General features: G+C 35.9%; 1 protein-coding gene across 1 annotated transcript; it reads left to right on the top strand.

Moving 5' to 3' along the window:
• Positions 1-2,542: 2,542 nt before the first annotated feature.
• On the top strand, positions 2,543-18,419 carry LOC137407839 (uncharacterized). The gene is made up of 4 exons (XM_068094220.1): positions 2,543-2,562; positions 4,888-4,990; positions 7,233-8,202; positions 18,331-18,419. Exons 1-4 carry the CDS (start codon positions 2,543-2,545, stop codon positions 18,417-18,419), a joined length of 1,182 nt encoding a protein of 393 aa, XP_067950321.1.
• Positions 18,420-26,895: the final 8,476 nt, after the last annotated feature.

Here is a 26,895-nt window from a genome sequence, read left to right as displayed (position 1 = left end):
AGAATGAGTGATTTTTGTAAAACAAATGCAAGGTTTAAATGTCTTATCTCATTCCCATCGGTTCCCCAACATTATTGAGACATTGACTTTCCTCACACTGTCTATCAGTGTTTTACCAACTCAATCGTTCCAGCCCGTAACAGCTTCAAGTAGTGCACATTTAATATGGCTTAAATATATATACTTTTGCTTTCATTGCTAAAGTTCATAGAATCTGATACTGATGATGCAAACTAGAGTATCTGTCGTATTATATCAACAAACACCTGCTCTGTCTGTCAGTTTTTTACTGCGATGTTTGTCCTCTTACAGGATCTGACAACTTCTGTTACCTCAAACCTTAACGTTTCATTAAGATATTGAAATTCAAAGAGTACAAAATTTTTTTGATAAGTATTGTTTATGATGGTCCTTCATAAGAGGTTGGTAACATAATATCATTCGAATTAACAGTAAAAATATAGAAATTAATTAAGTTTGTTGCTTCATTATTGCTTCAAAAATGTTTAACATTGTTGGAATGTATTCAGAAATGTTTAACATTGTTGCAATGTATTCAGAATTGTTTAACATTGTTGCATTGTATTCAGAAATGTTTAACATTGTTGCAATGTATTCAGAAATGTTTAACATTGTTGCAATGTATTCAGAAATGTTTAACATTGTTGCAATGTATTCAGAAATGTTTAACATTATTGCAATGTATTCAGAAATGTTTAACATTGTTGGAATGTATTCAGAAATGTTTAACATTGATGCAATGTATTAAGAAATGTTTAACATTGTTGCAATGTATTCAGAAATGTTTAACATTGTTGGAATGTATTCAGAAATGTTTAACATTGATGCAATGTATTAAGAAATGTTTAACATTGTTGCAATGTATTCAGAAATTTTAACTATTATAAACTACAACTCACTGCAGTCACCAACTGCATCTTTACTTGTAGATGAAACCATTTTACATTTTGCTTTTGACAAAAATGGCTGCCATCTTGATGGGAAACTTTATGACTCACGAAGCCAAATATAGTGTGCATCATATTGTAAACCAGATAATGACTGTCTAGCTTTAAGCTACATAGCCTCTAAATGCACAGGAGCTATTCTACTTGAGGGAGGTAGCGCCGATTTCTACATAAAGCCGGTTTGAGGAACAGTCATTTATTGTCTCTATTAACTATACTAAAATTAACTATAAGTATAGTTACTAGGTCTATGGTTTGTCTTCGTTTTAAACAATTGCTTTACATTTATTTGTCTGAATAGTAACCTTTTAGGTTGTAAACGAGTTTCTCTATTATAAGAAATTCTACTTTGTTGTTGTGTCTGCCTGTTAGTCTGTGTAAATGCAATGTGCTTCTGTTTCTTCTGTCAATTTTGTTCACCATCACACGTATATGCTTAGTGCTTTCCGCCAGATGTGCAAAAGTTGTTGGTATCAAAACACTGTCTGTTTCTTGCAAACTAGCCTCCTAAACATTTAATTAATTAGAAACACAAAAATTGACCTTTGTTTGCATAAGGACAATTGTTTCTAACCAGCAATTTGTATATTGTCGCCATGAAAGCATTGTAGTTGTTTCAGTGAAAACCTTCATGGCCCTGCAGGCTATCCGATTGATATTGAAAACAACCCCAACCCAAGCTTTTGCCATACTTATCTGCATAGCCAATACTTAGAGGTAATCTAATGAACCATAATGATGGAGAAGTTGCTATTACACTGTCAAATGGAAAATACCGATTTTATGTTGAAAAGTAAACAGACATTTGGACAGCACACATAGTCAATAACAAACACTTGGAGAAGTAATGAAATGATAGCCTGAGCACCTCTTTCCAATATTGAAAGTAGAGTTGTGTAAGTGGTTGCTGAAAAACTTTAGAAACTTTAGATAACATATTAAAGGGCTATGCAAGAAAATCTCAACCAAGTCAGACTACAGCCATAAATTGTCGAAAAAATAGTGTTAAGTACATATTTATTTTAGTCGGGGTGAAATACCTATAGAGGCGTTCAGTTGATAACCCTGCAATATATTTGATACCATTGATTGAATACAGGTTAATACTGGCATGATAAGTTAACAAAAGCAGGAATTAAGTTTTTGTTGTATGTCCTTTAATCATATTGTGATGCATAACTTTAAAAGTGTGAAAAAGGGTCAGTCCATGGCAGTTGTGGGATATTAAAACTGTAATCGGACAAACTGAGGCCGAGCAAACAGTAAGCTTATGAATGATTAAAGTGAGCTGAGAATATGACCTTTAGATGGCTAATTACTCTCAGCATAACAAATAAAAGAGTGATATAGCACCGCAATAATAATGACTAGGTAAGAAAAAAGATAAACGTTATAGACTATCATGGACCCCATTTTCTGTTGGCACAATCAGAGGGAGGTTTCATACGAACTGATAAGGGTTACTGTGAAATACAGCATCCAGTGAACCAGGCTATGCGGCGGAAGGAACACGCAGTCCTACTCAAGTTCTTGCTAGTAAAGAAAGCATTTAGTTTGCAGGCAGTTACTTCAGCATGGCAGAGAAACCTTCCAAGTATGTTAGCAATATATATTCACATAGCAGCGGTATTTTAGTTTTAGAGTTTTAGCATCATGAAGAGATCGGCAATGAATATTAGATACATATATCAAACATTAAAACATAGTACCTTACTATTACTAGATGTGCTCTAGCTTGCATTGAATTATTCAGCATGAACCATTATTAAGTCTTAGGTGAAAGACATAGAACTATCTTATAGGAATTGCTAGCCTTGGCTAGTCTATATGCCTTACTTTGTGGTCTAATGCAAGATTGTGGCTCATTGAGGCTTCAAAAATAGATATTTTTAATTCAATCAAAGATTTTCCATTGCTGTCAATAAATTGGTACCTTTTGAAACCAGAAAGATTAAGTCATGAACTTTCTTGCTCTGGTTTAACAAAAAAGTACAGCGAGACATAAAGTTGAGCGAAAAGTTGATACCCTTAAAGTGATGAGTTGATAACAAAAACAGCGCAATTTTGGAACGAGTATTATTTAAAGAAAGAAATACAACAATGGCAATGAACGCTTTTTACATCGTCCCAAAAATGTGGTATATCGAGGCTTTGGTGCATTGTACGTTTGGTCAAATGAAAGTATGATATTTTTAAACATATCTTCTGCTACATTTTTTATAAACTTTAGCAACTGGCCGAACCTATTGAATACAGGAGTTGGAAGTCAACGAGTAGCTCTGTACAATGTAATATACTCGCTTTGTTTTCAGGGTTTTGTACAATCTTTGGATTTAGGCATTGTATTGGTGCCATTTCTCTAAACACATTACTGTAATTTAAATGTTAAACTAACCTCAGCGAGAAATTTACCTTTCGTAGCATAATTTAACAATCTGAAACTTTTATTTAGCATTGGTTAGCAGTTGGAAATCAATAGTTAGTACTTTTTAATGTTCTACTATCTCTTTATGTCAACTAGTACACTAGCAGTGCTGTGTAGGCGTGTACCGTGAGGGCATCAAGTGAAATAAGTATCCGCGCCATTATTCTACAATGTTGCGAAGTTGGCAAAGAGTGCGGATGGTAGTCCGCCTAACTAAGAAAACAAATATTCGGGTTCAATTACCTTGCAGTGCAATTTTTTCTTAAAGCTCCTAGCGTTGCTTCGTACAGGCGGACACGGCTCCTATTATAGTAAAAGTGTTAAGTTATATTTTTTTTATCTTGACCTGAAGTAACCATAAGTAAAAGTTATCATTGCATGTTCATTATGCCCTTCTAATCAACACAACTGGGTAACGACTTGTGCTACATGAATTTATATAAAGAAGAACACATAACAGCATACAGGATCCTATGCAATGATTCAAACTTTTAAAAATATTTTTGCATTAATGTTATTATTTATTTGTAAATTTAGTAACAACTTGTAAGCAATGTGCAATGTTTGTCTTATTTTGCAGCCTTTTATTTGAAGTAAGCAGTTTTTATGTGCAGAGACATTTTTCCTATGCTTCAAAACTATATGCCTAAACATGCTATATAATTTGTGTATATAATTTAATTTGTGTAAAATTAAATACCTCACCATGTCATATGTGTTCTACAGTTAAACTAAATACCTCACCATGGCATGCGAGTTCTACAGCCAAACTAAATACCTTCACCATGTCATATGTGTTCCACATGTATAGCTAAAATAAATACCTCACCATGTCATATGCGTTCTATATGTATAGCTAAAATAAATACCTCACCATGTCATATGTGTTCTACAGCTAAACTGAATACCTCATCATGTCATATGCGTTCTACAGCTAAACTAAGTACTTCACCATTTCATATGTGCTCTAAACTAAACCATATCATATGTGTTCTACAGCTAAACTAAGTACCTCACCATTTCATATGTGTTCTAAACTAAACTAAATACCTCATCATGTCATATGTGTTTTAAACTAAACCATGTCATGCTCACTCAATAACTATATTAAAGCTTTTTTCAAAACTTTTTCAGAGCATCCCAAATTCCCACTTACTTTTTTTCTTTATTGTTTCCACATTATTTTCAGTATTTTGGTTTTTGTCATGTTCTCATATTTCTGTTTGTTCTGAAAAGGTATTTTCAAATTGAATGCTCGCTGCAATACAACTATCACAAAAAATTAAAATTTTTTATCACTTCTCATAAAATGTTCTGAACCATTTCATTCATTACCTTCTCGTAACATTAAATTAGTATTCATTAGCTCTGCATATGCAGTAAATGTTCACATATTTAACATTGTTAAAAAGTGCTTTCATAAAATATTCTTGATCAAAGCTTCAATATTTTAGGGTTTATTTTTGTATTCTGAAGAATACTTTTGTCTTTTAGCTTTGTGGATTGGGAGACATGCTCAAATTTCACTTCTAATGAGTTCAAAGCTAACCTTTGTCGGAACTGTCAGAAGCCTCGTGAGGAACATTCTTTTGAACAGGTAACAACTGAATATTTACCCTGAAAAAATAGCTTTACAATGTGTCATCTCATATCACAGCAAATCAATATGTTGTTTATAATAATTTATTGTGTAGAGTTGTCCTCTCACTAAAAAGCAGATGATAACTACCTACCTTAACAATGTAACAACTGCAAAGTGTGATAACAATTTCACACTAAAACTATATACCGAAGTAACTTTCTGTGATAACGATTTACCACACGAACTTCTATTGTCATCTGTATTCATTTGCATACTAAACCTATTTTTAATCGTTTTGCATGTTTACATGTGAGCTACTCTACAGATCAATGACAAGTGTTCTTTCTTTGCTGTTGTATAAATGGGTTTTCTCATAAATATTTAAAATATATTTAATATACAATGAAACCTCTAATTGCGCGCCACCTGTATTTGAACGCCACCTCCAATTGACCACCACCCTGAAAGAAGGGTTGAAAAATAGACAACCACCCTGCAATTGAACGCTACTTCCATTTGACCACCACTTTGACATTATTGGATCTTTTCGAGCCCATATTATCAACTGATCTGTAGAAAAGTGTCCGTAAAATCGTATTAATAATGAATCGATTATACCAATAACAGTTAATTCTCTCATTATCCAATTCCAAAGCTTTTCGTTTTTTTCGTTAAAATTTTGAAAGCAACATCGTAGCAATAATTAACAGCTGTCTCAAGCTAGTAGCAGTTCTTTGTTTAACGCGGTCCTAACACTTCGAAGGGCATGCATATAAAAACCGGTTCTCAAGTTTTGGACGAAAGGTTATACATTTAGCAAGCAAACCTTTAGCACTGCAGTAGTGGTAAATGCGGTATGTGAAAGTTTTGCTCGGCCGAAAAATTGTTTGAACGCTAATATCGACTGGTTCAGCAGTACAGAGGAAGAATTGAAACCAGAAGATATTGTGGAAGGTATTGGACAACTAGAAGATGTCCGTTCCATCGAAAGCAACAATCAGAACGCAGCTATCCAAGCGTACGATGGAAATATTTTCTTGTTTTCAAAACGTTAATTTTTGTTTTTGCGTGTAATATAAGTGTGGTTCGTTATGAATATATATTTGTATCATTTGATAGATTATTGTTGTATCACTTATAAATATGCAGATTTATAGCATGTTATTTAATAGCATTTAACAGCCATCTTAACACGGTTTACAATGGATCGATGCTCATAACTTCACTTCTATTGCACATACAAAGCTAGTTTTGGCTGCAAACTGTAGCAAACCTATCAGTGAGTGCAATGAGCTTTTATACAAGACTGTTAAATATAGATATAAAATAAAAAGATGTCTTCAACTTTAAAAGAAAATAAAAATTGAAAAGGCTAACAAATTGCAAAGAAGGACACAGGCGATAATATTGTATCATCGCAGGTCAATTGCAAGCAATAGATATCAACTGGTAGAGATAATTCTGGGTTTCTTGATGCATATTTATTAAGAGATCTTTGACACGTTAGAAATAAGTTAGCATATTTATTGCATTCAAAGGGTCTAATATCGACCCACCTGAAAAAGAGGGCAAAATATAGGCGACATTCGCTCCGCTCGCAATAGGGCTAAATTTATCTTCCGAATTTTCTGACGAGCTATTTGAAAAATGGACCACCAGCCACTGTTTGAACCCCCCTTCAATTGACCGTCACCTTAGAGAAAGGGTTGAAAAATAGAGCGCCATGGTGTTCAATTAAAGGTTTTATGGTAGATGATGCATTTGTAGTTTTGGTTCTTTAGCAGTGTGCAAATGTGGTTGATGGGCCACACTTGTATGTTTTGTGCATAAGGTTGCTAGCTACAAATAATTATGTGTCAGTAGAACATCCTCTTCAGTACAGTAGCTGTTAGCTTGCGTTTATGTAACTAGTTGAATTTAATCCCAAGTTAGTCCAACTATCGATCTACAAAGTGGTATTTGGTACTTGTATTGTACTTTTGCATTATTATATCCAGTGGTCGGGCTGTAGTAGTTACAATTACTACCGAAAAATCTTTCTAATTAAACATACATAATAATTATTTCAATAACAAAAGATTGGCTAAAGTAACTTAGAAATTTGTGACTGGTTAAACAGCTTTTTATTCTATACCGGTAATAGTTTGTTCTTACGTTACAATGCAGGAATAATCTAAATTAAATATTTGTCAGTTTACAGAGAGTGAGATATTAGTTAATACTAGTTTGGCTACTAAAATTGTTAATTAAATTATAGAAGTCTCCAGATTCTGTTAAAAGAGTTCTAGCTTCAGAGAGTACAGTTGATAGTTCCATTGATCTCTCCTCAGAAGATTCGAATGCCAAGTCACAGTCCTCACTTGAATATGTTTCTTTAGAAACTTCTGTCGATTCGGTCCAAAGTGATAAGCAAATCATAAGAAATCAATCGCTACAGCAACAAGAGCCTTTTGCTGAACTACAAAGAGAAAGCGCTGCCCTACCACAGGTAGCACCTAAATACGTTTCTCCAGAAACTTCTGTTGATTCTGCCAGAAGTTTCCCACAAGTCACTAGAAATAAATCATCACAGCAGCAGTACCTTTTAGCTGAGGTTAAAGATGATAGCGCTGCCTCAACACAATTAGCATCTAGACATGTTTCTACAGAAACTTCTGACGGGAGTGCCAGAAATTTTCCACAATCACCCCAGCAGCAGTACCTCTCCGCTGAGGTTAAAAGTGATAGCGCTGTCTCAACACAATTAGCATCTGGACATGTTTCTTCAGAAACCTCAGGCAATTCTGCTAGAAGTCTCCCACAATCACCACAGCAGCAAAACCTGTCAGCTGAGGTTAAAAGTGATAGCACTGCCTCAACACAATTAGCGTCTGGTCATGTTTCTTCAGAAACCTCAGGCAATTCTGCTAGAAGTCTCCCACAATCACCACAGCAGCAAAACCTCTCAGCTGAGGTTAAAAGTGATAGCACTGCCTCAACACAATTAGCGTCTGGACATGTTTCTTCAGAAACCTCAGGCAATTCTGCTAGAAGTCTCCCACAATCACCACAGCAGCAAAACCTCTCAGCTGAGGTTAAAAGTGATAGCACTGCCTCAACACAATTAGCGTCTGGTCATGTTTCTTCAGAAACCTCAGGCAATTCTGCTAGAAGTCTCCAGCAAGTCACAGACAATCAATCACAGCAGCATCAAAATCCGTTAGCCGAACGAAAAGTAGACAGTGGTTGTAAGTATCAGCATAAATATTTTATCATCCGTCATGGAAAGGTACAATTTGTCGATCCTCAGAGCAGTCTATCTATATGATAAATTATCACAGGTCAGGGTCAGCTATTGAGGTCTTATAATACACAGTTTGCGCAGCTCATTTCTGTCCCTTAAACAATAATAGCATCAATGTTTAAGAGAACTAGCTGTTTTATCTCGAATGTGCTCATTGTTATCTTGGTTTAATTAAATAGTGGCCTTTTTGTTTCACAAGCCTCTTTCAAAACAAGATTATATCTGCTGAATACATGCTGACAAGTGGTCTACACAAATACCATTATGAATTATCAGCCAATGCCCAAAACCTTAAACTCTTCCAAACCTGTTAGGAGATAATTAAAAATTGGATTAAAAACTGGGTTCACTAACATCACTTTAATGTTATTTGGTCTGCTTGCATGAAAAACTATATTATCTTCTACATATGCCTCAACATGATACTACAAACGCGACAAAGCTTTTATAGGTTGTAATTGAAAATGGGGGGGGAGGGGGGAGGGGTTTCAAAGGCACGCTTTCTGTACCATGTGTAATCATCAGGTTTTTCCAGGCGCTTATATTTAGAAGAGTAATATTCCTGGCGTATAGAAATTAGCAAGCGAATTGCAAAATTCCCATCAATATATTATAATTATGCATTGACTGAGGTCTGTTAGATAACTGGCTTAATCTCTACGTGTCATGGTTGCCCTAAAATGTCAGCATATTTTCACTGATAAAAGATGGCAAAATTACTGCATGTTAAAACCATCCTCTTGCGTTATTTGTGTCAAAGAACAGACAGCTTAACAGCAAGTTTTTTAAACTGAAATCTATATTTTGTCGATTGCTGGTTTATTTTCCATTGTTTTGTTGAGTCATAATTGCATTATCAAGGCTACAACCTAACATTGCCTAATAAAGCTTATTTCATAGTAGATAGGACTTGTTAGTCACAAGAGGCTTACTCTAGTCTATCTATATCAATCATGTGTAGTTGTGGGCCCTGTGATTGGACTATAACAACCTATTTTGTAAAGTAGCGTGATCAACTTGTCTTTGATTATAGCCCTGCGAATTAACCATTTGACTGGTACATCACTCGTTGCATTGAGTGTCTCAGTGCCACATTTTTCTCACTAAAAACACAGCCTTTTATTTTGACTTTTGTACTGTTATTAATTGTTCTAGCTAACCCAAACAACATATTATTAGAACCCTTTTAAAAACATATTATTAGAACCCTTTTAAAAACATATTATTAGAACCCTTTTAAAAACATATTATTAGAACCCTTTTAAAAACATATTATTAGAACCCTTTTAAAAACATATTATTAGAACCCTTTTAAAACATATTATTAGAACCCTTTTAAAAACATATTATTAGAACCCTCTTAAAAACAGAGTATGACTAATAATACTTGGCTCAAGGTCACTAAACCAGTTTATGTCGAGTACCAAAATCGTGTTTTCTGACATGGAATTACAACTGCCTCGGCTACAGTTCATATTGTATAAATACTCGCCATTTTATTTTATTGTTAGAAGTGTTAACATAACATAAAACTGATTAAAACAGTTAGGAAAAAAACTTAATAATAAACTAGAATTTCCACTGTCATACAGCCCACGACCAAAGAGATATTGGAAAAAAAGAAAGGGTACTGATGGTTGAGAAATGCAATATTAGCAGTCAAATGGCACTTCAGTGCAATAGGATAACTGCAATGGTAGCTGTAATGTAGTGGGTGTTATTATATACAACAAATAGCAATAACGAAAGGAAAAGATTATATGTTTATATCTCTCCCCCTGCAATAGGAGAAATACTATATTGGCCAATATTAGAAGTAAAATGCACTGATATTATTAGAATAACCAATATTATTAATATAGCAATAATATAAAACCAATGCACAATTTTGATTACATTTCAAAACGTCATAGCTAGCAATATCAAGAAGTTGTGATATTTATATAGATTTTTAAAAAATCTGTACTACGTAGTAATTGTGCTGTAGTCATCCAAACTTATAATTAAATATTGTAATAACCTCATAAGGATCGTTGGAAAAAAAATCATCGTCATTTCCTTTACTTATACTGCGTTGGACATCGGTTAGAATACCAAAGCACTCAAGATTGTCTAAAATGTCAGTTACTTTGAAATCGGCAAAAATGAAACTTTCATGATATGAAATGATTTCAGTACTCCTACGTTAATTACAGAAACCTTCGGCAATTCGACAATGCTATAGACTGGTGAAATGTGCACGTTATTTTTCCGGGAAATGCGCACGACTTAATCGTTCTATTCGTTGTCGCTCGGCGTTTCAATTTCCGGTCTTAACTTTTATTAAACCAAGCTTGTCAAGTTTTTTGTGAAGAATTTCATCCAAATTAATTTGTCTATTTGTGTATAATCCGATCAAATGGGTAAGTTTTATGATAATGCCGACGGTATACAAAGACTTGGTAATATATTTAAATAGGCTTATATGTGTTTTGTATCGTTATTATACTTTAATGACTCTACAAAACGATGGTTAAATTTGTTGATGAGATTTCGAGACAAGGGTTCGTCTCATTGTGGATGAATAATTTTCGTAAGTTGTGTGCACATGCATTTATTATAAAAACTCTCAAACATGCATCCGCTCGTTTGGTCGTGGGATGATGATGATTTTTACCAAGAAGTGATTGCATTAGGCTACTGACTAGTAAAGACTATGGATTTTTATACCACTCTATGTACATCTATAGCCTATGATATTAACAAACATGCCAATTTTTGCATGCCAACACATAAACAAACTGAAATCATATAATTGTATACCAAATCATTTTTATTCTAATCATAGCGAAATAAACTATATTTAGCCTTTACTTGCTAATGATTTCACATTTACATTTAAACACATTTACATTTTTATATTTCCTTCTAATTTATTTTAATAATTTATTTTTTCTGCTAATTTATTTCAACAAAACACTTCTTTCAAGTTATGAAATTTTAAATCTACAGTTGTTTGAAAACCTTTACAGTTGTTTTATTTATTTTTAACTTAGTTGTCCTGCACAAAACTTTTTCCTCATGATATGAAGTTTTAAAGGTACAGTTGTTTGACTTAATATGTCTATGCTAATAACCTATGTCTATGCTAATAACCTATGTCTATGCTAATAACCTATGTCTATGCTAATAACCTATGTCTATGCTAATAACCTATGTCTATGCTAATAACCTATGTCTATGCTAATAACCTATGTCTATGCTAATAACCTATGTCTATGCTAATAACCTATGTCTATGCTAATAACCTATGTCTATGCTAATAACCTATGTCTATGCTAATAACCTATGTCTATGCTAATAACCTATGTCTATGCTAATAACCTATGTCTATGCTAATAACCTATGTCTATGCTAATAACCTATGTCTATATACTTAATAACCTATGTCTATGCTAATAACCTATGTCTATATACTTAATAACCTATGTCTATGCTAATAACCTATGTCTATATACTTAATAACCTATGTCTATGCTAATAACCTATGTCTATATACTTAATAACCTATGTCTATGCTAATAACCTATGTCTATATACTTAATAACCTATGTCTATGCTAATAACCTATGTCTATATACTTAATAACCTATGTCTATGTTGTCTATGCTTAATAACCTTCACAGTTGTTTTTATTTTCTCTCTTAATTTATTTGAACTACACAAAAGGCCACAAAACACCTCTTTCATGATATGGGTTTGAAAGCTAGAATGGCAAATGCTGTTATATGTTAAATACAAATAGATTTTATGTCCAAATACTTTAAATCACCCGGGCAACGCCGGGTTGTACAGCTAAGGATATATGAATATACAACAAACTCGGAAGTGAAGCTTTGGAAAAACTGTAAGATCGAATAGCAAATAAATTTTGATCATAAAAATATAATTGTTGATAGCAGAACATAACCACCTAACATAAATTACCAGGAGTCCAACAAGAAAGTTCTTTGAATTAAAACTAAAAATATTATAACACTGTTGTAGAAACACGAACAGAGTAGGTTTGTGAATCAATCAGTAGCGGGCTGCACCAAAATTAATTACATATTTCTGTTTTAAATATTATCTACAATGTAAGTCTGTGACAATAGTAAAGGAGACTTCATCTACATTTTATTGGTCTATAATTAGATGGTACATTTTCTTTTCTGGGATCTTTGAGTATTAGCCCCGTTTTTTTCAGTTGTCATCCACTCTATTCAATATTTTTTGAAGCAGTGGCGGTTCGGTGAAGCGCCCGGCACCATGTTCCTACTAATGAACTCCTGTTAAGGCTTATCTACCATTGGCGTTTTAAACTATTATTATTATTATAATTGGTTTTTGTTTATTAAGAGATAAACAAAAACCGCCTTAAAGAAAACTTACAGAAAGTTTTGTATTCAGTTTAGTACTTTAGCAGAGGCACCCACTTCGTGATTCACAAAAATTTTTTTTATCCATGTGATTGGATGCCTGACTGTTTAAGTATTTGTAGATATTGATGAAATTGTTCCACAATTGAAACGTGAAAGTGAAGACACTAGTGTTCCTTCACTACAGCAACCGCCAGTTCGGACAGGTAAAATTATCTATAGAAACCTTTATCAGTCTTTACGCATACACGTTCATGTATCTGTCGGTAAATGGCTTTGCTACTATAAACCTCTAGGCAGACTGTTTTATAAGAAGCTCATTACATATTGGGCATGCTGGCTGTGAGATATGTTACAAGATAGAATATTTGCTCTAACATATGACAATTTTAACATAACAAACATACATGGAGTGAATTAATTTGGTATTTAGAAGCTTGGTTGTAGCCTAGTTTCTGTACTTTGAAAAGATCGGTGAGGTGTTGGTGACCCACCATTATTTACAGATAGCTCACCAAGTTACTAAGTTAGACAGTATGTGGTTGTTTTAGATACTCGATCAACCAGGAATATTATATTAGATCCAAATGAGAAAGTACAACAGAGGTTAGAAGAAATGGAAAGAAAAATTCAACAACTAACAAAGGAAAGTGTTAAAATATCTCAAAGTAAGATTTTAATTGCGTAAATACAACCATCCGCATGCACTGACCTAATAACTAATAGAGTATAGTGAAGGTTAGTAGCTAGTTCTCTAGCTATTTCTTTTGTTTTGAAAAAAACTTTTCACTTTTTTCTTAACCCTTTGACAGCAGCATTATTCATAGCACTAAGTGCCATGGCCTCACATGTTTTTCCCCCTTGAAAAAATTAGTAAGGTGTTGGTGAGCTACCATTGTTCACAGATAACTCTTTAGGCTATTTTGTTAAATAATTTGTTGTTATTTTACTGTAGATACTCAATCAACCAGCAATATTATATCAGATCCAGATGGGAAAGTACAACAAAGGTTGGCAGAACTAGAAGAAAGAAGAAAAAGTCCTACAACTAATAAGGGAAAATTTAGAAATGTCTAAAAGTAAGAATTCAATAAAATAAATACAACGTCACTCAGCTGCCTGACAAATAACAAATTATAATAGATTATAGCATAAGTTAGTCAGGTTTTTAGTACTTTGTTTCGAAAAATTTTTTAAGAAGAAAAGTATTTTCAGTCTATAGTACGTTAGAACCTAAACAAGTTATCCTAAAGAAAAAATGACGCTTAGCCTTCCAAGCATCGTAAGCTGCCTTCAGATCAGTGAAAATCTTCTGACACAAATCCCCCATTTTGCCACTGATACAATCACTCACATTGGATCTACAGGCATAGACATCTATATGTCTACGGATATGTCTACATCTACATGCATATGTGTCTGCGGCTATTGTTAATGTACATGTAACTGCACAGTCATCATCATATATATATATATATATATATATATATATATATATATATATATATATATATATATATATATATATATATATATATATATATATATATATATATAAATATATATCTATATATATGTATATATATATATCTATATATATACAGTGAAACTCGGCTAACTCGACCTTCGCGGGACCGAGGGAAAGTGTTCGAGTTATCAGAGCGTTCAAGTTATGAGAACACTGTTACAAGTTCATGTTTTATTGTGTTTATCAGTACATATACAAACTATATATAAATCAAAAGCATTAATTGCTTGTTGCAAGTTAAGAGACCTCTCATGTAATGTTTTAACAATTTTTATCAAAAAGTATAAATATTTTCCTTTTATTACTTGAGATTCGTTTGTTTGTTTTAGGTGATGTGACTGCCAGGACGGTTTCAGATTAAAATTTCAGGCAAAACCTGATCGCGGTTGAAACGTTTTGAGCGTTTTAACAAAAACCAGTTTTGCTGATTTTTCTTAAAGTTTATCTGCAGGTTACCTGGGTTCTTCATGCTGGCGGAGGGCTATCTCCAAGCGGATGTTTGGTAAAATTTGATTTTTTGCAAACCTTTAGAAAAGTCATTAACGAAAATAATTTTCCGTTAGTGGTAATAATGACGCCTAAGAACTACTAAAAGTTGTTGTTTATCTCTATGGCTTGGAATAAAGCGATATTCTAAAATGATAACAACCGTCTCGGTAGCCGTTGGGCAAAAAAACTGTTCGAGTTAATGAAGTTGAGGTCGAGTTATTTAAAGCACTTTATCATTGCGTGAGAACGAACCAAACAAATCCGTTCAATTAACCATGTGTTCGAAATATCTGAGGGCGAGTTATCTGAGTTTCACTGTATATATATATATATGTCTAAAAAAAAGTGTTTCCTCACCCCGAATACACCGTATGGGTGGTAAAGTCTGCTCTAACTCGGGTCTCCTACCAGAGACCTGGGAGTTTGAGCACTCGCCTCAAGATCTTAGCTGTTCCCAATAGCGCACTTTTCTGCAACTCACCTGAGTTGATTGCTGTCGGTATCTGGGCAAGCCGCATTATATGCGCCGGTTTTATTGCGCCCAGTGCCCCAATGACTACTAGAATTACAGTTGTTCTTACATCCCAGCATTTTTCAATCTCTTCTCCAAGAGGGAGATATTTCTCTACCTTATCTTTTTCTTTGCTTGCTATATTGTAGTCGTTGGGTACTGCTATATCTATTATAGTAGCCCTCTTGTTCTCCTTGTCCACCACCGCTATATCTGGTTGGTTTGCTAGGACATGCTTGTCAGTTCGGATGTAGAAGTCTCAAAGGATCTTAGCGCGGTCATTTTCATTGACCTTACCAGGAGCTTCCCACCAGTGTTGTGGTTTATTAAGGCCATACTCATCACATAGACTTCTATACACAACACCTGCGACATGATTATGCCGCTCAGTGTATGCGTTTCCTGCTAGCTGCTTGCATCCACTGATGATGTGTTGGATGGTCTGAGGTGCATCTTTGTACAGTCTGCATCTAGAATCGTCTCTAGTGTGATAGATTTTTGTTTGGAGTTGCCTTGTTGGGAGCACTTGCTCCTGGGCTGCCACGATTAGCGACTCTGTATTGGCCATTAGGTTTCCTTTGTTCAGCCACATGCATGTCTGTTGAAGATCGCCAACCTTAGATATTTGTCGGTGGTAAGCACCATGAAGAGGTTTTGTGTGCCAGTCAATTTCCTCATCATCAGGGTGTAGGTCCGTTGTAAGAGCAGCCGATTGAAATTCAGCTAGCAACTTATCTGAAGTGGCCATAGAGGCTGCATAGGCTTTGATGCTTTGCTCCTCCTCTTTCACTGTCTGCTGCACACTTTTGAGTCCCCTACCATCATCTTTCCTATCGAGATACAATCTAGTAGTATCAGATTTTGGGTGGAGTGCTCCATGCATGGTCAGCAGTTTACGAGTTGCTATATCTGTCTCTTTGATGGCTTCCTCAGTCCACTTTATTATGCCTGCTGGATATCTTATTGCTGGCAGTGTGTAGATATTTATTGCCATGACTTGGTTTTTGGCATTGAGCTGGCTCCGTAAGACCTGCCAAAGGCGTTTCTTGTATTCGGTAATGGCTTTGTGACGTACCTCGGCTTCGTGGTTGATGTTGCTTTGCATAATCCCCAAGTACTTGTACCCTTCTTCTATATCTTTGATGGTACCATTTGGCATTCTTGGGCCATCTGTGAGCATAGAATGGCCTTTCTTAAGAATTAGCCTTCCACATTTCTCAATACCGAAGGTCATTCTGATGTCCTTGCTGTATACCTGAGTGAGGTGTATTAGCGAATCAATGTCCCTTTCTTTGTTAGCGTACAGCTTGATGTCATCCATGTAGAAGAGGTGGTTTATCTTGGTGCCACTCTTAAACTGGTACCCATATTGAGTCTCCTCCAGCATATTGCTTTGAGGGTTTAGGCATATGCAGAAGAGCAGCGGTGATAAGGAGTCACCTTGATAGATGCCTCGCTTGATTTTTACACTCGCCAGCTTTTTGCCATTAGCCTCCAGTTCCGTTTTCCATTTGGTCATTGACATCTTGATGAATGCCACAAGAGCAGGGTGAACATTGTACATACTGAGGCACTCAAATATCCAACTATGGGGAATTGAGTCATAGGCCTTTTTGTAGTCAATCCAAGCCATGGCAAGATTGGTTTGCCTTCTCCTGCTGTCTTGACAGACCGTCCAATCCACCAGTAACTGATGTTTGGCTCCTCGGGTGTTGCGCCCAATTCCTTTCTGAGCACTGGTCATATAGTGACTCATGTGCTCTTCCAGTTTGTCTGCAACTATTCCTGAGAGCAGTTTCCAGGTGGTGGGCAAGCACGTTATTGGTCGATAGCTCTTGGGAATCGGCCCCTGCTTTGGATCTTTTATCAGAAGTACAGTTCGTCCTTTGGTCAGCCATTCTGGATGGTCACCTTGTTCTATTAGGCATTCCATCTGCTTAGCCATTCTAGTGTGAAGTGATGTCAATTTCTTTAACCAGAAGGCTTGAATCATGTCATGGTCAGGTGCTGCCCAGTTCTTCATACGCTGCACTCTGCACTTGATGTTCTCTTCGCTGATGGTGAGTCCTTGCTGAGCCACAGTGTGTTGATGGCTCTCTTTAAGCCTCTTCAGCCAATTTGCAGTGGTGTTATGAGTAGTCTCTTTCTCCCAGATGTTCTTCCAGAACTTTGAAGTGCTAGATCGGGGAGGCTCAGACATTGGCCTCCCGACATACATATATATATATATATATATATATATATATATATATATATATATATATATATATATATATATATATATATATATATATATATATATATATATATATATATATATATATATATATAGATATCTATATATATACTTTGGATTTAAACTCACAATTTCTAAGTGTGCAGACAGGCGAGTCTATTCGCCTGGACAAGCGGCTACCCAACATAATATATTGAAATAATTGTGCACATAATAAAATATATAATTGCAAAAATATTATTGGTTTCAATTATCTTACTAAAAATTAAGATTGCATGATAGATCATTAGGTGTAATATAACGTAACAAGCTTCAGATGGAGCACATGGCTCTTATTGTACTAGTTACTAGCTTAAGTTAGTCAGATCCAATGGGTAATTAATTTATTATTTATTATTTATTGAGCACCAGGATTTCAGCTAGCAGCAACATAATTTCTATATTAGGAATAATGTTGTAACGTGATTAGGCTGCATGGCAATCGAAATGGAAGATTTACGAAATTATCTGTATTATCATTTTTAGTGCAAAACGCCGGTGCAAATAATTGCTACTCAGTCAAATTTTCATCCAATACCCCAGATTCCGAAAATTCCAGTCATTAATTAAAATATTTTTGTGGTAGACCTTAGAAAAGTCTGAGATAGACTTACAAGTGGGAAAGTTTTAACATGACTCAAGAAAATTATTTTTTATTAGTATAAAATTATTTATTGAGCCAGCACAGAAAATAGCCGATAAGCTGAAATTGCGCAAGTTTTCGACATGAAGAATAAAGCGATTTAAAAGCAGCAAATAACCCCTTGGAGTTGTCTTACCACTGATCTTTAAGGGTCAACTAGTTATTGCTCTAGTTATTTTATTTTCAATAACTTTTCCAGTTTTTACTACAACTAATGCTCTTTTTGCAGATTTTAAAGAGATTACACAGAACTGGAAGTCTCCAGAAGGAAAGAGCTGGCAACAAGTAACAGGTGCTCGTATTAATGTCTCTACTTGACAGATTTTAAAAGAATTTCTGTTAGCCACATTGTTTTAGGTATCCATATTCTAATTTTAATATGGAAACTTTGGTAGCCACACATTTTATATTCATAGAAAAACTACATTAACAAATTAATATCTACTCTCCTCAGCATACTGATCTTCTTACAGCAGGCATAAAACTTGAGTAAGCAAATTTTGCATTTAGATATATACTTTGAATAAATTCATAGTAGCGGTATGATTAGTACTTCCAAGCTAGGAATGCTTACACAACAGCGCTGCTGCTGACAATATTAAAACATATAAGAACTGGAAAGCCAATAGTGTTTTTACTGATTGAATCACCCTCGTAATCAACATAATTTGACCTGGCAGTGCTCTGGTAAAATTAAACGTTTTTCATACTTTGTTTTTTGTATATGGAAACAAAAAGAAAAGCCAAAGTGGTAATAGTGATGACAAAAAATGTAATTCTTTTCTTTGAATTAAAACAATGGAGCAACTTGAGGAAACTTTTTTGATCACTTATTGCAGTACTTTAAATTACTTCCCACCTCAGTTCAATGCTGATTATCAGCCCACAGTTGCTAGGCCTTCCCTTATTGTCGGTCAAATATTAACCAAATGGTCGGTCAGCATTTCAGTATTAGGGTGAGGAAAAACGCGGAGGTATCCAGCTCTGACAGCAAACTCAATGGAGTCATCTGTTTGGCTTTAGCTTCTTGTGGCTTGGGCTTTGGAGGCTGTTTTGGCTCCTTGCTTGATGGTGCTGACGAGTCCTTCCAAGGTCGCTTCTTTGCCCTTTTCTCCATGTTCCCCTACTTGATTTTCCGAACTGGCCGCACTGGCTGATCCTTTCAGATTTGGTGGGCCGTGGTCAGGGCAGAAGTACACAGCTGCATAAAAATACCTCAGGGTCAACAACGCACCTACAGGAATTGGAACCATTCAGGGCGGTCCCTGTAGTATATCACGTCTTTGCGTCGGCTATCTCTGTGCACCAGCCATACATTACCTTGTTTCTTGAAAGATGCTGTCATGTACAGAAACACAGAATGATGGCAAAATGCTGGAACATGTAGTGTTGGCCCTGTCGGCTGCTAGTCTCGTAGATGCAAAGGCCACACTAGTTTTGCCGGTCTTTTAAAGTAGCGGCTACAATGTCCCATGTAACCTAAACAACAAATGGATCCATTTTTACCGTGGCCTCCTTGGCACAGAGTTCATCAATCTGAGTAAGCCATAACCATTATGACTTAGTGGTAGCTAGCAGTTTGGTAGAAGTCAGCTTCTCCAGCATGATCTCAACACTGACCTAGGAGACTAAAGCTGGGGTAGAGTGTTTAGCCTTCTCTACCTCCTCCAGTCAGTAATGGTTCTCGTAAATCCTAATTGAAGGCATGACCTTTTGTAGAGCACAAGGGTTTCAGTATCCCAATTTCTGTGGGTTTGAGTGTCAATCATATATGACTCAATGTGAGCATCCTTTGCTTTAAAAACAAAAGCAGAATGTTTCTGGAGTCAGCAATAGTCAATGCACTACCCAGGCCCAATTTTCTCCTTAGCTAAGGACACTACCGCTTTGTCTGAGTTTGCCATGACTGAGATCTGACGTACGACCAGAGGCTCTTTGCCTGAATCTGTAAAGCCTCTCAAGCGCCCTTTCTTTTTTGCTTCTAAGGACCCCAGCTGACTCAGCATCTTTTCCAAAGAACAATTAAGTTTACCTTGCTAGAATTTCCTATCAGCAGGGTAAGAAATCTACAAAAGGCTTGACTAGTGATGGATATCATAAAAGGCTTGGTGTGTGACTTGCTCTGTAGTGCTCTGTAATGAAAATAAATTTTCTAAAGATGGTTGTCGAGCTTAGCACTTTTCATTTGCTTTGATATCACTCCGCTGAATTCGTACAAGATTGGCTCGTGCAACTTTAAAGCACAACTTCTCGCCAGATCAAACTGACTTTCTGGTTGTCTGGTTTTAGAAGCCAGCTAAGGATTGCGCCAAGTGAATAATGGAGCCAGTTCTTCTGAGCCTTTGGGCTGAACTGGTTGTCCTGAAGTGTCATTTTTTGCCTGCTTTTGTCAAAGAACTTTCATTCTAGGTGCAGGTTCCTGTGGTCTCTGAGCATCCAGTTTTGGAATGGGCAACACTAATTCCGGTAGCCATACTTATGGTTCCCTTGTTATTGTCCTAGCCCTTTTATGTCGGGGCCTCTTCTAGGCTCTATGGTAGCTGGTTCCTGTGCTGGCTCCTAAGGAGAGCTGTGATAATTGTTCATAGCTCATTCATTTTGGATTTAAAACTGACTATACCCACCACCAGATATGTTGGTTTGGGCTAGTTTTTTATAACCTGGTATAGCCTCACAAATCGTGCTTGCAGTTTATAGTTGTCTCCTCTCCTTCACCATTTATTTATCATTCAGTCTCAGTATCTAGAAATGTAGAAAAGTGGCTTTTTTTAGTCCTCCTGGTTCTATATCTATTCTTGGCAAAGAATATTGTGAGACTCCTTCAGTCTCTTGTGTAGCTTCACCGTGTACTCGTGTCAGCTAAGACTTTGTAGGTATAGGAGGTTGGTACTCCAGCTGATTCAAAAGGCTTAGCTTTCATCTGAGTGTGAGCATGTTTGCCGTCTCTTCCGCAGCGGATATTGGCATACTACAGTATGCTCTCATCGGTTTGGTAAGCAACGCATCCCATTCCTCCAGGCATCGGTTTAGCAGCAATGCCATGAGCAAGTCACTCATATGCTGATTGTTGCGCTCTACTACTCCATTTGTATGGTGGCACTATTGAGCAGTGTGTAGCTTTTCCATGCTGCAGAGTTGACACAGATCTGTCATCAGTTGACTCTCGAACTGTGTTCCTTGATTTGTGTGGATCTGTTCTGGCAAACCCATGTAGCAGAACCTTGCTTGTCAAGGGTTCTAGCTACCGCTGGCACCATGGTCTCTGAAAGAGTCGAAATATTCTGTCAATGGGTGGAGTGGTCGGTTAATACTTGTATATACTTGTTTATATATATATATACTTGTATACTATATATATATATACTATATATATATATATACTATATATATACTTGTATATACTTGACTTTACCAAGTTTGCTACTACATTTTGCCAGGGGCATTTAGGGTGCAACCTTCACCTTCATTCAGCTGTTTTCGTTCAACCGTGTTTTGAGACATGAAGTACCTCACGACTCCTGACCAGTCTCATCAGTCTGTTTTTGGTCCAAGCCAGTACCAGATCAAATAGAGACAATTGGTCATCTTGCCCACCTTCAGAAAGGCCAACGTATGCGCTTGCTACAAAGGCACAAAGTAATCTCTCTAACAAATGGCCGGCAGACTGCACACCATCTGAACTGGTCATAGGGTAAATGCTGGGCTTATAATACCTTATTCAAGCATATACTCCAAAATTGCCTGATCTTGTCTAATCACCAGAGCTCCTGACTTCAGCTCCAGTTTATCCCTGGTCAGCACTTTTCTTATGAAATTGCTCAGTACATAGTGGCCACGGGTCCTTAGCCAATGGCCTGCATCTGTGCCAGTGCTTTGCTAATGCCACTTCGAGTCTCTATCTGAGTCATATCACACGGTTTCACAAATACCACCTTAAAGGCAGCAAGCCGACTCAAATATCTGGCCAATTTGCACGCTGTGCTGACAACGTGTGACATGACTGTTAGGCTTCTCTTGAGTCTATTCAACAAAGGCTGGTTTTTCATGACAGGTTCCTTTTAGGTTGGTCTTTTGTCTTTTAAATCAATGAGCACACACTGCACAAGGTGCACACTATCCCATGACGATTGCAAGAGAATAATGTTTTTTCAAATCATCAAATGCAGCCTGTTTCTTCTTTCCTTATGCCGAACTGTCTTTTTTTCTATCAGCTTTTGAAAGGGCCATGCCATGGTGGTAAAGGTCGAGATGTACTGATGACAGTATTTGACAAAAGCCTTGCAGTTTCTTAAGCTGCTAAGAGTCAGCCATTCTCAGATTGCCCATATTTTCTCAGTGTCAGTAGCTACACCTTCTTTACTTACCATGCGACCTAAGTATGGCACTTGTGTCTGTAAAAGTTTGCATTTGGCTCGCTTGAGTTTGAGTCGTGCTTCTCTTAATCAGTGAACATCTCTAGACTGTGCAAGTTTGTGTCAAAATCTTGTGCAATGACTATGAATGTCTCTCAGGTAGAGTAGCAGCTTTTGCCAATGAAGGCCATGCAAATCCTGCTTCATCAGCTTTTGGAAAGTGGCTGGAGAAGAACTGAGCCCAAATAAAAAGGTCTTTCACCTTCATAAGCCAAAACGAGTTGCAAATACCAACTTTTCTTGCTTATCAGGCTTTAAAAGCCCTTGCCAATAGCCTTCGAACAGATCTGGTGTGATGAGGAGCTTGGAGAGGTCATCAAGAACATCATTGATTCAGAGAAAGGGTTAGATATTTTACTCTGTGACTGCATTTAGCCCGCGGTAGTCAACACAGAGCTGCAATTTCCTGTGTTTCTCACAAACCAACACCATGGAGGAACTTCAAGCACCTCAAGCAATATCAATGAGTCTCTTGTTAAGCAAATCCTGTACCTAGCACTCTGCCTCAACATCTCCTGTTTCAAGCCAATTGTGAGAGGTTAACGGATAGACCATGTCTCTTCCTTTAGTAAAATTGAATGTTTCATTTTGAAGGTTCAGCCCACGTCCCCCATCATGCTGACTGCGGTCTAATGGCGCGTTAGTAGCCTGGCCATACATTCAGTTTGTCCCGGCTCTTTGCAGTTTTTTCCCTGTCTGGAACAAACTTTCCAGGTAGCTTGGCTCCCCTTTCTCTTGTACTTCTGCATCTCGGGCTGTGAAGCCCAAGCGAGAGAGTGGCGGTTCTTCATCCACTTAGTGATCTTCTACCACCATATACAGGCTGACTATAGTGGCAGCTCAGAGCATTAAAGGTTGGTCGATGAGGTTTTAGACATCGAATGACTATGCTTTTCTTTGGCCTTTGCCAGTTCAGGCTTGTAGGGAGCAAATGAGTTCTCTCGAGCAGTTCTCTAGCAACTTGAATTATGCAGTAGTTCTTGATGGTAATCTGACATGGAATAGGCATCTTGATTCAGGCCAATACTCAGTATTCTGTAGCTCGACATGTGAGTCACCCTATGGAAAGTAGGCTTTTAATCGAACAAATCTAAAGTGGTTACGGAGTTGTTTCACTTTCATGATCTTTTACAATAGTGGTACCATAGGCAATACACCAGTAACATGGCTGTTGATTCACAGTATTCTACTGATATGGGTATAGCGTTTCACAGTGTTTTTTAATATTATAGAACTAAAATTACAATTGCAAGAAGAGAGGCAAAAAAGCGAACAGCAAAAAACAGGTTAGTTTATTGCTACTTGCGAATTTCTAAAAGCTGATTCGATGTATTAAATTGATCTAGCTTCTAAATTACTGACTACTTTAAACCATAACTGTCACGTACAACTTTTATTGTATTTACTAGATATATCAGACACACTGATTCCAATTTTGTACTCAAAATAAAGATTGGTTCACTAAATTTCAGAGTAATGAGGTCTTTTTCACTGCGTTTTAATATCGGTCTCGAAAACAATAAGATCGACACAACAAGCTCTGCCCATAAATACGTGACGTAACCTAGCTTTTTAGGAATGAAAGTTATGGGTGTTTAGTCTGATTTAGAATAATAGAGATGGGTGTCTTAAAAGCCAGTATTATCTAAATTCAGCCTTCGAAATAATCTCAGTATTTTCTGAAAGGTAGGTTAGCTATTTAACATTGCATATTAAAAATGAGCTCAAAAAAGCGCGATAATAATGCTAGCTTGTGATAAAATCGCGCTTTCTTGAGCTAACTTCTTTCGACGTTTAGCCTATTAAACATCATGTAATAAGCTATGAGCAATTTTAAATAGTTTATCTACCTTACATGAAAGACTGAGATTATTTTACAGGCTGAATTTAAATAATAATGGGTTTCAGGATACCCATCTCTATTATTCTAAATCGGACTAGACCTCCCCAACCTTTGTTCCTAAAAAGCTAGGCTACGTCACATATTTATGGGCGGAGCTTATTATGTCGATTGTGTTGTTTTCAAGACAGATATTGAAACGTTTTAAAAAAAGCCTTTATGACTTTGAAGGTTAGTGGACCAATCTTTATTTTTAGTACAACATTGGAGTCAGCGTGTCTGACTTACCTAGAAAATACGATAAAAGTTTTATGTGACAGCTATGGTTTAAAGCTTAACTCATAAGACAAAATACTATCATATTAACAGTGATTTAATGCATTAACATTAACAATAGGAGATAGCATTACATAATAGGGTTTGAATAATCTTTAGCGTACTTCTGACAAAATACCAGGCTTTATCAACATTTTCAAGTCATAAAAATCAGCAGAAAAATTTAGGGTAGTTGTAAGTCATCTACCAGAAACAGAACTGATGCCACAGATATATAACCTTTATATAACTTGTCTTTGTTTGGATATTTGCTGGTTTGTCCTCCAGGCATTCTAAGCAAACTTCACAAGCCCATTGTGCTTTCGAACTTTTTAAAATGTAACAGGAAAACTGCAAACCAAGATGGCTGCTACCACAATGATCTTCTAAAACGGATCACACTGAACCAGAGCATGAGAAAAGTTGACAGACTTGATGTATTTTACTTCTTTTTATTTTATTAGTTTTTTCAATTTTTATTGCTTAGTTTTCACCCTAAAAAGTTCTGAAGCAGTAAAAGATGAGTGGTGAAATAGCAAGGAATTACTTTAGTCAAGACAACTAGACAAAAGCAACATAAAATTTCAAAGCACTAAAGAACAGCTACAAAATCATAGCTCTACTGAACAGCATATTTATAATTTAATAAAAATTCCAATTCAAGTCAAGAATATTGTTTTCTAGAATTTTTGAAATGTCATTGAGTACTAGTTTTAGGTTGTTCTAATTTAATTAGGATTTTTATAGAGCAAGTCTAAAACAGCTTAGGAGTTGTCTCATCTTTATAGCCATATATGGTAACAGTCATGTGCAATTAAGGAGTAAGATGGCTGCTGGTATGTAGTATCCTACTAATATAGATATAGAGTTTTACTGTTTCTGTATTATTGTAGAGATGACACAACAGATTCAGGAAGAAAGGAGAAGAAATGAACGGCAAAGCGCAGGTTATTAAATTGCTATTTGCTGATTTCCATAAGCTGTCACTTGCCAATTGTCATTTGTCACCTGCCACTTGTCATTTGTCACCTGTCACTTGCCAACTGACACCTGTCACTTGTCACCTGTCACTTGCCACTTGTCACCTGTCACTTGTCGGTGCATACTACATTGTTTTAGCTTTTAAATTACAAACTAGTTTGAAGTTCAACCGACAGAACCAAGTATTATTGCATTAACAGAAGCACATGCCATTACCATTTGAAATTTGAATAAGATTTTGTGTAGTTTCAGCCAAATGCTAGGTTTTATTAACATTTTAAAGCTACGAAAACGAATGAAAAATTTGCAATTATAGTAACATACCTACCATAAACAGCTGTGATGCAATATTAAAAATTGTGTGTATATAAATACGGTAATTATACAAGTTTTCAACGATATTAAAACTACTAAAATCACGATAGCTGTATAAAATGATGTTGACTTTATAGAGGCTCTACTAATTTCAAGTAAGTATAACATTTGTATGCTTGATCGTTATATAGCTGAGGTTACTAAAACGCAAATAATCTATTGAGAAAATATTTCTGTTAAAGAGATTTTACATTGAAAAAAATAGTAAAATGCCTGTACATTGCCTAATCCGTTTCAAGATCGTCTCAAACTCATTCCTTTTGTCCTTCAAACAAAAAAACTAAACCCAATTATTTTTATTTAATTACTTCGCGTTAACTATGATAACTATTAACTATAGTCGTCATTGCTTTGCATCGACGACTTTTCTCTGTTTCTTATTACTTGTACTTGGTTTAGAGTTAATGATTAAGGTAATTTCACACTAAGGTAAAAGAAAGGCACATCTTCAACATCAATTGAAATTGATTGTTTTAGTTTTCAGACGGCAAGCTCTATAGAAGAACAAAAAACATTGTATATATCCGAAAAAATTAAAACAAAAATATGTATTTAGTGTTATTTATTATAGTAAGAGCAATGTTTGTCTGTGTGTCCATCTATTTTTCAAAACCAGGGTTAGATAATAGAATCAAAGTTTGACTTCAAGGAGACTTTAATTTGTTGTACTCAGATAGGTAGACAACACTCTGACCCCTTCACCACTCGACAACCTTTACGTATTTCTGAATAAGTGTACCTCATGTGTGTGAATAATACCTTATTTTTTGTCCAGGTTTAGGGAGAAGGTAAATTAAGATTTTTAAAGCTAGCTACATGTATACTTAAATTGAATTTTCGAACACGCACCAATTTGACGATTTATGGTTAT

This window comes from Watersipora subatra, chromosome 11, assembly GCF_963576615.1.
Source record: "Watersipora subatra chromosome 11, tzWatSuba1.1, whole genome shotgun sequence".
NCBI classification, from domain to species: Eukaryota; Metazoa; Bryozoa; class Gymnolaemata; order Cheilostomatida; family Watersiporidae; genus Watersipora; species Watersipora subatra.
Note: the sequence above shows the minus strand (reverse complement) of the source record. Positions and strands in the feature narration are given on the sequence as shown.

Excerpts from the sequence above, each read along its gene's own strand:
- LOC137407839 (XM_068094220.1), top strand. The coding sequence starts at position 2,543 with ATGGCAGAGAAACCTTCCAA. Across the intron at positions 2,563-4,887 it reads ATGGCAGAGAAACCTTCCAA|CTTTGTGGATTGGGAGACAT; the intron begins GTATGTTAGCAA and ends TTTGTCTTTTAG. Across the intron at positions 4,991-7,232 it reads AGGAACATTCTTTTGAACAG|AAGTCTCCAGATTCTGTTAA; the intron begins GTAACAACTGAA and ends ATTAAATTATAG.